Source organism: Camelus dromedarius, chromosome 33 (assembly GCF_036321535.1).
Source record: "Camelus dromedarius isolate mCamDro1 chromosome 33, mCamDro1.pat, whole genome shotgun sequence".
Classification (NCBI taxonomy): domain Eukaryota; kingdom Metazoa; phylum Chordata; class Mammalia; order Artiodactyla; family Camelidae; genus Camelus; species Camelus dromedarius.
The window spans coordinates 13,016,375-13,029,880 of NC_087468.1; the positions used below are offsets into that span (position 1 = coordinate 13,016,375).

The following is a 13,506-nucleotide window of genomic DNA, read 5'->3' on the forward strand; positions in this document are numbered from 1 at the left end:
AAGGTTCCCCGAGGCCCAGATTTCAGAGCATTAGCTGAGAGTGAAGAGTTAGCGGAGTCTCTGGAGGAAGACACCTGACATAAAGCACATTGCGTTCAGCCACCCAGTCATTCGGGGTCATCCCTCCTGCCCTTTGCTCTGCAGGTGGGCGCTTTGTTTCTGTTGAGGGGCGCACTGGGCTCCATTCTGTGCACTTGGGGCCCCCCATTGGTGACCTAGCCCGACAGATGGAGGGATGCCTGGTGGGGCCACTTGTACGTTGTGCTCAGCGTGTCTCAGGGCGTTTCGCCCTGGGGTCCTGGTGACGTCTGGAAGCCCGGAGCGAAGGGTGGGACTGACCCAGCCCCCACGCGGGTGGTGGTGGTGATTTTCTTCTCTTCCCAGAACTGTCTCAGCAAACAGCAGCTCCTCACGGCCATCCGCCAGCTGCAGCAGCTGCTGAAGGGCCAGGAGACGCGCTTCGCTGAGGGCGTCCGTCACATGAAGAGCCGGCTGGCCGCGCTGCAGAGCTCCGTGAGCAGAGCGGGCCCCGATGCGCCCTCAGGTGGGTCCCCAAGTCACCACCCCGGGCCCCAGGGCTGCTCCCAGTCCCCATCTCCCCCGCCTGGCTGAGGCTCACGGTGGATGGATTCCCGGGCCTTCCCCTGCCCCGCCTTCTGTCTGGGGCTGGATGGTAGGGGGCCCAGGTGTGTGTGCTGAGAAGGCGCTGGCCAGCTCTCTGCCCCTCATCTGAGTGTCGCCTGCTTCCTGGGAGACCTGTCCATTCCAGGCTCGGCCGCTCTCACACCTAAGTAGCATCTCCGGAGAATTGTCGAAAGGCACCATGTTCAGGGTGCGAGCTGCTTCTCCCTTCCCTGTCCCCACCCAGGTAGACCCTGGTTGACTCCATTTTTGTTTTTAATTGGGTAGACTATTTTTTAGAGCAGTTTTAAGTTCGCAGCTAAACTGAATGGAAAGCACAGAACGTTCCCATCTACACACGCCCTCCCCGCCAGCCATGTCCCGCGCCAGCGTGGCCCGCCTGGTACAGCTCACCAACCAACACTGGCTTCCATTTTCCCAGCATGGAAACTGGTCCTCCCCCATGCATCCCCTATGAGTGCCAGTGGGGTGGGAGGGAGGGGCTGCTGAGGGCAAGTCCTGTTTTGTCTGGTGAAGTTACAGTGGGCCCCCCAGACCCCTTCCCCTGAGAGTAGGACTCTGACAGACACTGGGTGTTGTCCTGCTGTCTCAGTAACGGCTCCCACACCATCAAGGCCTGGACATGGGCGGCTGGACTTCCCCTGGCCTCCCCTCAGGGTGACGGGGGTCGGGTTGGGAGGGTCATATGTTCTAAATCAGGAGCCTATGGAATATCTGCTGTCATTTACTTACTTAAGACATTTATCAAGGGCCTTCTTTGTGGTGTGAGATGAAGTTTCCTGAGTTGGATTTCCTACCTTTTCCGAGACCGTGGTGGCAAATCCAGAGTCGGCTCCTGTTTTCCTTGGCCCCACTGGTGCAGAACTTGCCCGCCAAACTCGGCACACTTCCCAAGGCACCGTGAGGCCCCGGCTTTCGGTGGGGCTCGTCACAGCCAGGCTCTGAGAGACAGGCAGGGCATCCTTCCTTTCTGCTGCAGATGGGGAAACTGAGTCCGAGAGATGTGAGTTAGCGGTGGTGGGTCCCAGCTCCGGTGAGTTTTGTTTTCTGCTGGAGGGTCACCTGCACCGATCTTTTCTATTTTCATGGGATCATGCTCCTGGGGGTTTCAAAGGAGAACCTGCAGGAGATAATTTCTACAACCGCCCCATGCACATTAGAGGTCTCTGTCCGGGAGTATAGACAGAAAGGTAGCTGTTGTTGAATTACTAAGCCTCTCATCACCAGCTTCAGGGTTTTTCTACCCTGAACCACGCAAGATTGTTGAAAGTGGCCAATTCTGCATTTGAAGAACTGCCACCATGCTTTCTGTCTCTCCGGTGTGTTGGGCATGGGGCAGGGAGCTGTCAGGACCCCACAGAAGGGGAGGACGGTGCCACACCTGTGCCCGGGGTCGGGGTGGTGGGGAAGCCAGGAGCTTGCCCCAGATGAAACTACAGGTACTAGGAAAATTATCTTTTCCTTTTTTTTTTTTTAAGGGCATTTTCTGGGAGTCAGGAAGAACAGTTTCTAGTCCTAGAGAATCCTGGGCCTTCCTCTTTCTGGCTTGCACTCTAAGTATCTCCCTCCCCAGCCTTTCTTTCCTGAGAGCCACACAAGCCACCAGCTATAGAGCTCATCCCGGCAGCCTCATTCCGCTCAGGTTCCCAAATCGCCAGGATGGCGTCACTGCTGAGCTCATTCTTAGACTGTATCCTCCTTCGGGAAGGTGCGGGCAGCTTCCCAGTAGCCCCATAGACGCACCTAGGATGTGATTGGGATGAAACGGACCGGCCAAGGGGCACGTCCTTCCACCCCATAGGGGCCTTTAGCTCCCATTTGGGGAAGTGCCTGCAGATTGATTTCTAATTAATCTGTATCCATTCATGAAGTCCACTGACAGCTGTCGGGCTGTGTGCCAGGTACAGCTCCGTCCATTCAGGTACCACTTACCTGCGAGTTGCTCCAGCAGGTCAGTTTTCTTTTTTGAGGATTTTAAAGATTTCTCTTCTCCAAAGAGACCCTACTCCTTTCCCTCAGAGCATTTTACATCCTTTTCCACACAGTGCAGCTGTAGATATTTTAATGTTTTTTAAATGGGGGGGGGGATAGGATTTAGGTTTATTTATTTATTTATTTTTAATGGAGATACTGGGAATTGAACCCAGGACCCTGTGCATGCTAGGCATGCACTCTACCATTGAGCTATACCCTCCCCCTGCAATAGATTTTTTAAAGAACTATAAAGTCATGTACCTGCAGGAACTGAGGCGGTTAGTTGGGAGCGCCCAAGCACTGGGATGTGGGCTCACACTGGCTTCCCGCTTGCACGGGCATCACCACTTGGTGCCAATTTGGAGGTTTACTAAAGGAGGGTGACAGCCATGGTCAGATGCTCCCCAGGAGCCAAAGGGCCCTGAGAGTCCTCAGGGGTGGGCTGGCGCCTACCCGCTGCCCCCGGAGCAACGTGTAGGCAGAGGCTCCCCACATGGTGGATGCTGGGCGAGTCTGTCACGCACTACAACCTGCTCAGTTGAAGCAACAGCTTCATTTTCATCTGTCTAAAACCCTGAGAGTGTTTTTACAAAGACACTCAGAACTTACTTTAAAACCTGGTAGAAGTGACTCTGAAGTCCCAGCTCAGCTAAATCCAAACCCAACCTGTCCCCACTCAGGCTCGCCCCCTTTAGGCAAGCCTGGACCACACGTGGCACTCGGCGCCAGGGACAGGAGGAACGGGGAGGTTCTCTCCTCTCTCCAGCCCACAGATCCTTCAGCAAGTCCAGTTGGTTCTGCCCCCGCAGCACAGCCAGGGTTCCAGCCATCTCTCCCAGCTCCACACTCCAACCCTGGGCTGAGACGCCTTCATCCTGCCCCTGGCCTGCTCCCCTGTCTGTCCCCTCTCACATCAGACACTGCACTCAAGCCACAGCCAGAGTGATGCTGTGAGCCTTCAGGTCAGCGAGCAAGTTGCCCTGGCTTTTCTTTGAGATGCCCTGTGACATTGCTCTCTCCAGCCCCCAGTTGCCTCTCTGATGTCATCCCCAACTATTGTCCAGCTCATCCACTCCACTGCAGCCACAGTGGTCTCCTGGACACTCCTCAGACCTGCCAGGCACACTCCCACCTCAGGGCCTTTGCACCTGCTCAGTCCCTCTGCCATCCCTGGATTCCTGCACAGCGGTACCTTCACCTTCTTCAGCTCTGTCCCAACGAGGCCTCCCCTGACCTCCATATCCACATCGTGCCCCTTCTCTAGCATCCCCAGCACTATGCCCTACTTTCTTTTCTACGTGACACTTGTCACTTCTTGTCACACTCTGCCATTTGCTTGTGGACTTTGCCTATCCAGGGACTCCCTTGCTAGAAAGGGGGCTTCCTGAGAGCCAGGTTTTGTCTGTTTTGTTCACTAATTACCTCTAATTCCTAATATAGTGTCAGGCACATAGTAAGAACTCAAGAAACCATTTTTCATTTGTTCATTTGGTCAAGAATTATTAAGTGTGCACTCACCAGGTCCCAGGCACTGGGCTGGTGCCGGGATGCAGGAGTGACTGGAGGCCGGGTGTGGTCCTCGCCCTCCGGAACTGCATTCTGAGGGAGAAGACTGCCTCCAAACACGTCAGTGAGATAACTCCCACGGTTACAGATGCTAGAAGGAAGCAAAGTGAGCTCACGGGGGTGGTTTAGCTAAGCACGGTAGTCAGATAGCACGCTGGGAGGTGCTGGCCATTCGAGTCAAGACCTGAACAGAGAGAAGCAGCCAAAGACAGGAATTTCTGGGGAAAGAACGTTCCACGCACAGAGAAGGGCAAAAGCCACGGCCTGGAGGTGGGGCGGCTCAGGAGAACCAAGGAAACCCCGGGCGGCTGGGGCTCTGAGAGGGCAGAGCGAGTGGGTGGGCCCTGCGGGGTCCCAGCTCCGACCCTCCCAGGCTGCCGGGCCCTGCACACGACACTCAGTGTCTCTGAGCCGCTATCTCCTCGTCCTTCACCAAGCGGGCATACGTGACCTGTGCCCAAGAGTGCTTTGAGGATTCTATGACACATAGCGTTTCAAATGTCCAGCCCAGTGCATAGCCCGGGCGCTAAAGGAGAGACACCTGGTAATCCAGAGTGATGTCTAAATGGCCGTGGGCTTCCCTTTTCTCCTTACAGCCTCCTGTCCTGCTCTGAGCGCCCCTCCGGACGGCAAAAAGTTTGGGAGCAAGTACTTAGTGGATCACGAAGTCCATTTTACCTGCAACCCCGGCTTCCGGCTGGTTGGGCCCAGCAGCGTGGTGTGTCTTCCCAACGGCACCTGGACCGGGGAGCAGCCCCGCTGTAGAGGTACGGTCCGTCTTCCCAGGGGCTTGCTGGATGGGAAGGGTCATTCTCTGGGACATCTTCTGCCCAATTTCGCCACCATCCCTCCATCTGCAGAATGGTGGGGCAGTGTGTCTGATGACCTCCAAGCCAGGCCTGGGCTGGGCTCCATCTGCATAAACCATCTTTAAACTCTCCCAACAGTTTAGTCATATTTGGCACCTGGGGAGATTGAGGCACAGAGAGGTGAAGGAACTTGCCTAAGGCCACACAGCCAGGGGGCAGGCTGAGCTGATTCACTCCAGACAATCTGACCCCAGAGTTTGCGTTCCTCCACCTCTCACTCTGTTCTTACCAATGTGGGGGCAAGAAGCCTCCTGCGAGTTAGGGGAGGGACCAGAGGAGGTGTTGCGGGGAAACTTTCCTTGTCTGGGCTGCTTTGTTCTGGGGCTGCGGTTTGTTTGTGAGGCTGTTGGTGACCTGCAGGGTTGAGGAAATTTCTCAAGTGTCCTTTGTGACTGCCCTGGGACTTGGTGTAGACAGGCTCCAGGAGAAACCATTGGGATGAGACGGAGACATGAAAAGGCTCCTCCTCTCTGTGCTAAGCTTGAAAACAGTACTTTCTTGATAAAGAGGAAAATCAGACTTGGCACGCATAATTTGTCAGCATTTCAAACGTCTGTGGTCAGAACATCACGGATACCAGTCATTTTCAGAACAGGATTCCTAAGACGGCTGCTGGGGCAGATGGTCCATGATTTTAGCCCAAGCGTAGAAGGTGAAAATGCAAACAGTCTATAAACTGGTCAGTTGTGAAGAGCAGCATGGAGAGGACTTTGAATGAAGAAATAACTTGAAGACATTAAGGAAGATCAGAAAATATGCCATTTCTAAAGACAGTGTGGCTTGACATGAGAAGCACAGAGCAACTGGAACCACATTCATGGACCTAGACTTCCGTTTCCTACCTGTTGGGAAGGACAGTGGTTCAAAGGATGACAGGTACCAGCTCTCAGACCTATCCGGGAACCAGCCAGGAAATCAAGCCAAGTAACACGCAAACACATGGGGGAAACGCCAGTATCCGGATTTACCCTTGTCCCTGAAAGCTCTCCATCCAGGTTAAGCACATGTGTGTGTTAAACTACAGCAGCAGAGGTGGGAACACAACGACGTTTCATTGTCCTTGCTTTGGATGTAGGTATTTTAACTTACAGATTGAGTTACAGACCCCAGTTGGTTTCTCTCTCTCGGGGCATGTGGATGCGTCTGATGACCACACCATTTTCCATGAGGTGCACCTGCATCTCACCTGTCCGTGCCCCTGTCAGGGACACCCAGGTGGCAGCCTACTCCCCACCACCACAGACAGTGCTGACAGTGTCTTCTGATCCCCTCTATTTGTCTGTGGGTCATCTGTCTGGGGTTGGAGTTGGAGGGCAGTTGGTTGCACACTCCCTTCCTTTGGACCAGGCCCCACCATGCTGCTCTTCACAAGGGCTGTACCAGCCCACACTCCCCCAGCAGTGCCAGGGGCAGAGTACATCTTACCCATGTGCAGTTTTTCCTTGCTGGCTCAAGTATTATCCAAATATTCAGCCCTCGGTGGGGATATACATTTACAGTGAGCATCATACAGTGTAAGTGAAAAGATGAAAACTAAAACTTAAAATAGAGTTACCATCTGATCCAGTGATCCCACTCCTGGGCATATATCCAGAAAAGACAAAAACCCTAATTTGAAAAGATTCATGCACCCCAATGTTCAGAGCAGCACTTTCTACAGTAGCCAAGACACGGAAGCAACCTAGGTGCCCATCAACAGATGACTAGATAAAGAAGTTGTAGTATATGTTTACAATGGAATATTACTCAGCCATAAAAAAGAATGAAATAATGCAATTTGCTGTAACATGCATTGACCTAAAAGATGATCATACTAGGTTGAGTAAGTCAGACAGAGAAAGACAAATATTATATGATACCATTTAAATGTGGAATCTAAAAAAAAAGTTACAAATGAACTTATTTACAAAACAGAAACAGACTCACAGACATAGAGAACAAACTTATGGTTACTAAAGGGGAAAGCAGGGGGAGGAGTAAATTAGTTTGGGATTAACCAAAAAAAGAAAAAAGAAAAGATGAGATTGCAGAAAAAGAGAGCTGAGAGACTGTGTGTTTAGACAGGAAGGTAAGATACACCAGAGGCTCAGGAATGTAGTTATAAGAAATGACTTGAGCGAAGAGACACATTGTTTGGTAAAGTGGGGATCTGAAGCATCTTCTGCAGCCCAGCGCCGTCTAGCAGCTTGACTAGGACACCTTCCCAGACAATCCTGGGTACGTCTGCCAGCTGCTCTCTTGAACTTGCACCCATTAGTTATGTGTTAGTCCCTCACCTCCTTGCAGCAGGAACTCCTTAATGGAAAACAGAGCCTCCTCTATCATAGCTTGTGTGCTGTGGTTCCCAAACCTTTGTGGCTCCAGAGTCACCCAGAAAGCTTATAACACACAGGCTCTAAGGCCTCAACAGGCCTCCCAGGTTGGGTGAGGTCTTCAAGGAAGGGACCTGGGAAAAATCTGCCTTTTTAATATGATTCTAACGTTAACTAAATTTTGAGAAATATCACTTCACTGGTTCTTACCACTGTCGGAAGCAGAAAGGATATTGGACATTTTGAAGAGCAGATGCATTCGGGCCCTAACCAATCAGAAGGGCTGCCAGCCGCCAGCCAGCAGTAGGGCATGTCCTGACTGGGTGTGCGCCGCCCAGGCCAGGTAAGACATGCTGGGCATGCTCACCTCCACCCGCACTAATGTTTTGGGAAGGCCAAGCCAGCCCTTACAACAATCAGGGCACCTAGTCTCACCGAGCAGGCCCTTTTCCCGAGATGTCCCTGCAGGACCACTGCCACGTGTGGCCAGCAAGTCTCCTGGCCTTTCCCATGGTCCAACATGATGTTCATTCACCACCTCGAACTTTCCAGCTCTTTCCAGATTTGCTGTGTGTTCTTGGTCTCCCCCTCTCCCCCTGCCTCCTTCCTGGCCGTTTGTCCTTCCCTGACCTGCAGGACAGAGGATGGCTTGGTGCAGCCCACCCTGAACTTCTACAAGGACCACATTTAGTGTCTAGACACCCAAGAAGAACTGCCTCAGGGAACGAGGTGGTGGCCAGTCCACCCTGAGAGCTTAGATGGGTATTTTTCATCTTACGATTTAAGTATAAACCGGGTGTGGGGTTCACCCTTTGGTGGTGATAGAATCAAAATGCCTGCGTCACGACCAAGATGCCCAGCCAGCCGCTGGACATGACCTCCCCCCAGGTGAGTGGGCAGTGCCCGCGCTGACACTTCTGTTCTCAGCAGGAATTTACTTGATTAATGCACGCTGTCTCCAGCAAGAGCCTCCGAGGGGTACCACCCAAGCCTGTCAAGAGGGAGAAATAGGGACCATTGGGACTACGTTCTGCTGCGTGTCCACTTCATTGCCTTATCAGCAGTCTGGTCACCGCGTGTGTGACCACAGGGGGAAAATCATCTTCTGACCTTCAGGGAATTTCTTTCAAGACCCAGACTGTCAGCGTCAGTGAACAATTCAGCAGGGCTTTAATAACTGCCTCTCCTCCCACATCCAGTCAACTGCTTAGAAAGAAGGTGATGAACCCAACTTGGCCTGAAAGGAAATGACACATCATCACACCATTAAAAACGCGGTGGGCAGACGTGGGCTCCGGAACTCCACAATGGAAAGCGGCCATTTGGGTTCCTGGATGAGTTCCCTTTTCTCTTCTTACTCAGAAGGGCATGCTTTTAAGATCTGAAGCTTCCAGAAATGGGGGAACCACAGCCACAGGCCTTGTCCCTTTGACAACATGGGTAACCAAAAAACAACGTGAGAGAAATAAACCCCTGGTCCCTTACTGCCATGCTGGGGAAAAAGAATCGTTTTTGCCAGTCTTCCCCACCCTCCCCTTTTTAAAAAAACCTTCATTCATTCATTCATTCAACTAATTTTCACTGGGCACCAGCAATGCACAAAGCATTGTGTTAGGGATTCGATTCCAAATCCAACAGACACTGCCCGACCTTGCCAGGCTCACCCTCCAAGGTGGAGGCAAGACAGGTCACCGGATACAAAGGTAAACAAATCAACATTTGTGGTCGTTGCCTTGATGGGCTCTAACAAGGGCTGGGAATAAATACCATGGGGTGATGGGGCAGCTGAGGGCCTCTCAGAGGCAGAGACGGAAGGGTTGAACAGGATCTAGCCACATGACAATAATGACTAGTGGGCGGCTTAGGGAGGATGCCATTCCAGGAAGAGGGAGTAACATGTGCAAAGGCCCTGAGGTAGGGAAAGCATGTTTGAGGAAACGAAAACAAAATATAGAACCTTGTTGCTGGAACAGCGTGTGAGCTGAGAGTGAGCGAGGCCAGGGGGAGAGAGAGACACAGGGGTCAGCTCTTGTAGCCCTGAGGCCGTGCAGGCAGCGGGGTTTGTGTTCCAAGCACAATAAACAGGTTTAAGAAGAGGGATGTGGTGGCTGGATGTGCGTGTTGTGCTGGGTAGAGATGCATCTAAGGTGACTAGAACAGAAGCCAGGAAACTGCTAAGGTAGCCATTGGCAGGTCCAGGCGAGAGAAGTGGCAGGGGAGGTTGAAAGTAAACTTAGAGGATGAGCTGATGGAACTCATCCCACACAGGACGTGAGTGGGAAGACAAGTCAGGGCTCCCAGACTCTGGCTTGGGTGACGGGGTGCTTGGAGTCCTGTACAGAGACAGTGAAGACACAGCAACAGATGTGGGTTTGTTTTTGGTTATTGTTGTTTTTATTTAACTTTAGTTGATTTACAATAGTGTGTTAATTTCAAGTGAAACATAACAAAGTGCTTCAGCTATACATATATATTCTCTTTTTATCTTTTATCTATGATTTTAAAAAATTCTTTTACATATATTCGTTTTCAGATTCTTTTCCATTATAGGTTATTATAAGATATTGAATATAGTTCCCTGTGCTGTACAGTAGGACCTTATTGTTTATCTACTTTATATGTAATAGTGTGTATCTGTTAATCCCATACTCCTCATTTATTCCTCCCCTGTCCCTTCCCCTTTGGTAACTATAATTTTGTTTTCTATGTCTGTGAGTCTATTTCTGGTTTGTAAATAAGTTCATTTGTATTTTTTTTAGAAAATTAACTCTTCCAAATTTCCACCCAGAAGCCCTCCTGTGCTCATTCTTTTCTGTACAACCAGAGAGGAGTCCATCCTGACCCTTGGCGTTTCCTTCATGTTGGAAAAGAGAAATGTTCCTTGCTTATATGCAGAACAGTCCTATGGAAAATCTATCTGGAGAGAGATATATTAAACATATTTAAAAATTTAGTAAGTTTTTCTCTGTGTGGTAGCTTACAGATAATGTTTCTTTGTTTATTGACACTTTTTTTGTACTCTTCTGTTTTTCCACAATGAACATTTATAAATTTTCTAATTGGAAAAAAAATAATTTTTTAAAACCCTCCAGCCACATCCGCTTGTTATGAATTCCTTGCGTAGTTTTAATGCACAGAACACAGGCTGTTTCCACCAAAGAAGAAAAGGTTTGTCAGTTCACTCACTTGACCATAGTGTCTTGGGGAAGAAAACTGGAAGCATGACCTTGTTGGCATAAAAGCATCCTTTTCTGCTGTGTCTATCAAGAGGGAGAAAAAGGTGCTTTGCTCCTGATGAGAACAACAGTCTTCCCGTGGGTGGGTTGGCAGGGACTTCGGCTTCCCTTCGGCCTCCTTGTAATTGGGATGTTATGTAGACCAGTACATGAACTTGATTCATCGTGAAAGGACCCAGACCATCTAAATGCCACTTATCCCTGGGGAAGGAGCCATTTCAGTTTCTCAGTAATCTCAGCCTGGTGTTGTTTCCCTCCCTCCCCATATGTTCTGTTTTCAGACGACCGGTTTCTAGGAATGTGTCTGGAACAACACTACACAAATGCCCCAGGGCATAGCATTCCTGCTTCTAGCCGTCATCCAGCGCCATTGTTGCTCACCAGTGTGGTCTGAAAGTGGGCCGACCACTAGGCGGTGAAGTGATGGGCAGAGAGCGAAAGAGCGTGACCTGTGGTACCAGCGCCCTGGTCTCTCCCCTGCTTGGCCTCCAGGGGAAGGAGCTGAGCCTGGCCACACCTGGCCTCTCCTGGCCTGTGTGGGTGGGGTCAGGGTGATCACTGGCTTGTTCAATGTATCTCTCTCCAGATAGATTTTCCACAGGACTGTTCTGTATATAAACAAGGAATATTTCTCTTTTCCAACATGAGGGAAATGCCAAGGGTCAGGATGGACTCCTCTCTGGTTGCACAGAAAATAATGAACACAGGAGGGCTTCTGGGTGGCAATATGGAAAGAGTTAATTTTCCCCATTTCTGGACATTCTGATGGGCCACCCTCCCTCTTCCAACAACCCTGAATTGAGTTCCTGTTCAAGAGGTGTTTGACCTGGGCACTGACTGATGGGGGCAGAGTTGGGGGACAGGAAGGCATGACTCAGAAGCAGTGTGGATACATGCCAACTGGTGGCTGCTTTTACCTGGCTTCAGCGCCTACACTGCAAATTAGACAATGGTGCCTCCAGGTGGACTATGGCTGGGTGATGGGCCAGCACCGCAGGCTGAGCTCCAGGTGGGCACCGTGAGTGTCAGAGTCCGTGGCTTGCTGAATGGAGGGTGGGCAGCATCTCAGCCCCCACTGGCCCCCTCCCAACTCTTACCGGGAGGCCCATGGTGAGTATGGAGTGGGAAGGTCAAGAGCTGGAGGCACCCTGACATGGAAAAAATGGTAACTCGTCTTTGTTTTTTTATATGTTCATTTTAGAATTAGAATTCACATACCTGTATTTGAGATCTATTTATTTTCCTAGATATCAGCGAATGCTCCAGCCAGCCTTGTGAGAATGGTGGGACGTGCGTGGAAGGCACCAACCAGTACAAATGTATTTGTCCTCTGGGAAGGACTGGGAGCCGCTGTCAGCATCAGGCTGAGACTGGTATGTAGCCGCTGTGCAGCGACGCGGGTTGCGGGGTGGGGGGACGTTCTGCTGCAGAGAGAGGAGGACCCGGGCCATGGGTCACCAAAGGCAGACAGAGTGGGATTGCCTCTCTGTTTTACATCTACTGATCCCTCTGGTTCCCTGAAGTGCTTACTTGGGATGGAGTTTAGTCCTTTTGTGGAACCAGAGTTTTGATCCTTCTTTTGGAAGAAAATGCAAATGGGGCGAGTGACTCCTACGCTGAAAACTCTCCAGACTGGGAAGTTGGTCTAAGATCCTTCCTTGCTGCCACCTTCACGGGGTTGACAGTTCCTTCGCACATCAGCGGAACAGCTAAAGATGTCCTATTCCTTTGCCAGAAAAGCCTGGCATGTCCTGTCTGGTGGTCTTGATTTCTGTGCGGAATCTCGGTTCAAGGGGAAGGAAGTGGGGGTTAGCAGAGCGTCCTGAGAGTATGAGTTTTGTCAGTACTTGATGTCCTTACATAGGACCCAGCCCAAGGTCAGGTTGGAAGTGTTGCCCCCAGAGATTTGCTGCTTCATATGTCTTCTATTCCTGCACATGCCCTGACCTCCGCCCCTTCGGGTGAGCCCTGGACCACCGGCTGCGTTTTGGTTAATTCTGCGTCTTTCCAGAGTAAGCTCGGAGAAGGGCCCGCGCCCCTGTCTCGTGCTCCTCCGAGGCCGGGTCCACGGCAGAGGCGCGGGCCCAGCCCTGAGGGTGTCTTCTCCCCGCAGCCGCCCCCGAGGGCAGCGAGGCCCGGGACTCCGCCTTCAGCCGCGCGCCGCGATGCGCGCAGGTGGAGCGGACGCAGCACTGCAGCTGCGAGGCCGGATTCCACCTGAGCGGCGCCGCGGGCGACAGCGTCTGCCAGGGTAGGCGCGGGCTGGGGGAGGGGGCCGGCCGGCTGGGGAAGCGGATCCGGGGGTGCAGGGGGCGCTCCCACCCGCCGCCCTCCAGCCTGCGGAGCACCCCGCCAGCGCCGCGGTGCAGAGGGCGGGCGGGCGGGCGGCCTCCTGGGCGTGGCCTCAGAAAGCCCCGCCCACCTCGCGGTTTCGGTGAGCGTGGAGCTGATGGTTCCTACATAGCTAGTGCGGAAACATCAGGGGAAGTCCAGGAAAGCAAGACTGTGGAGAAAGCAGCCAGGGGGCCCAGTCTCCCCATCCTTCCTGCTTCGTGTAGCAGAGCCTAGAGACCCCTTATCTCCTCCCTCCTGGCTGGGATCTCACGGCAGGTGGCGGGGAGGAGCTTGATCTCGTCTCTGATAGACAAGCTCTCCCCACCCCTCGGAGCTGCGCAGGGGCCCGGGCCCTTTCTGTGATGCCCACTCTTCTTAGCTTTACCGACTGGCCCATTTTTGCAAACCTCTCCTGATTACTAAAGTTCCTTCTGAAAACAACTCAAACTAGCAGTTCGAACATAAGAATTGGCCAGCTGGTGCTAATAGCCTCATTTTACATAGGCGGAAACCCTCTCACACCATTTCCAAAGATAAGGAAAGTTAAGGTGGGGCTGAGAACCAGGGTGGGAG

At 52.0% G+C, this 13,506-nt stretch overlaps 1 protein-coding gene across 1 annotated transcript in view; it reads left to right on the plus strand.

Moving 5' to 3' along the window:
* Positions 1–13,506, plus strand: part of FBLN7 (fibulin 7) — a 35,382-nt gene that overhangs the window by 14,818 nt on the left and 7,058 nt on the right. Inside the window, exons 2-5 of the mRNA XM_031441247.2 lie at positions 385–544; positions 4,779–4,949; positions 11,847–11,972; positions 12,713–12,850. Coding sequence (XP_031297107.2) covers positions 385–544; positions 4,779–4,949; positions 11,847–11,972; positions 12,713–12,850 — 595 coding nt within the window. The remainder of the gene's footprint in view (positions 1–384; positions 545–4,778; positions 4,950–11,846; positions 11,973–12,712; positions 12,851–13,506) is intronic.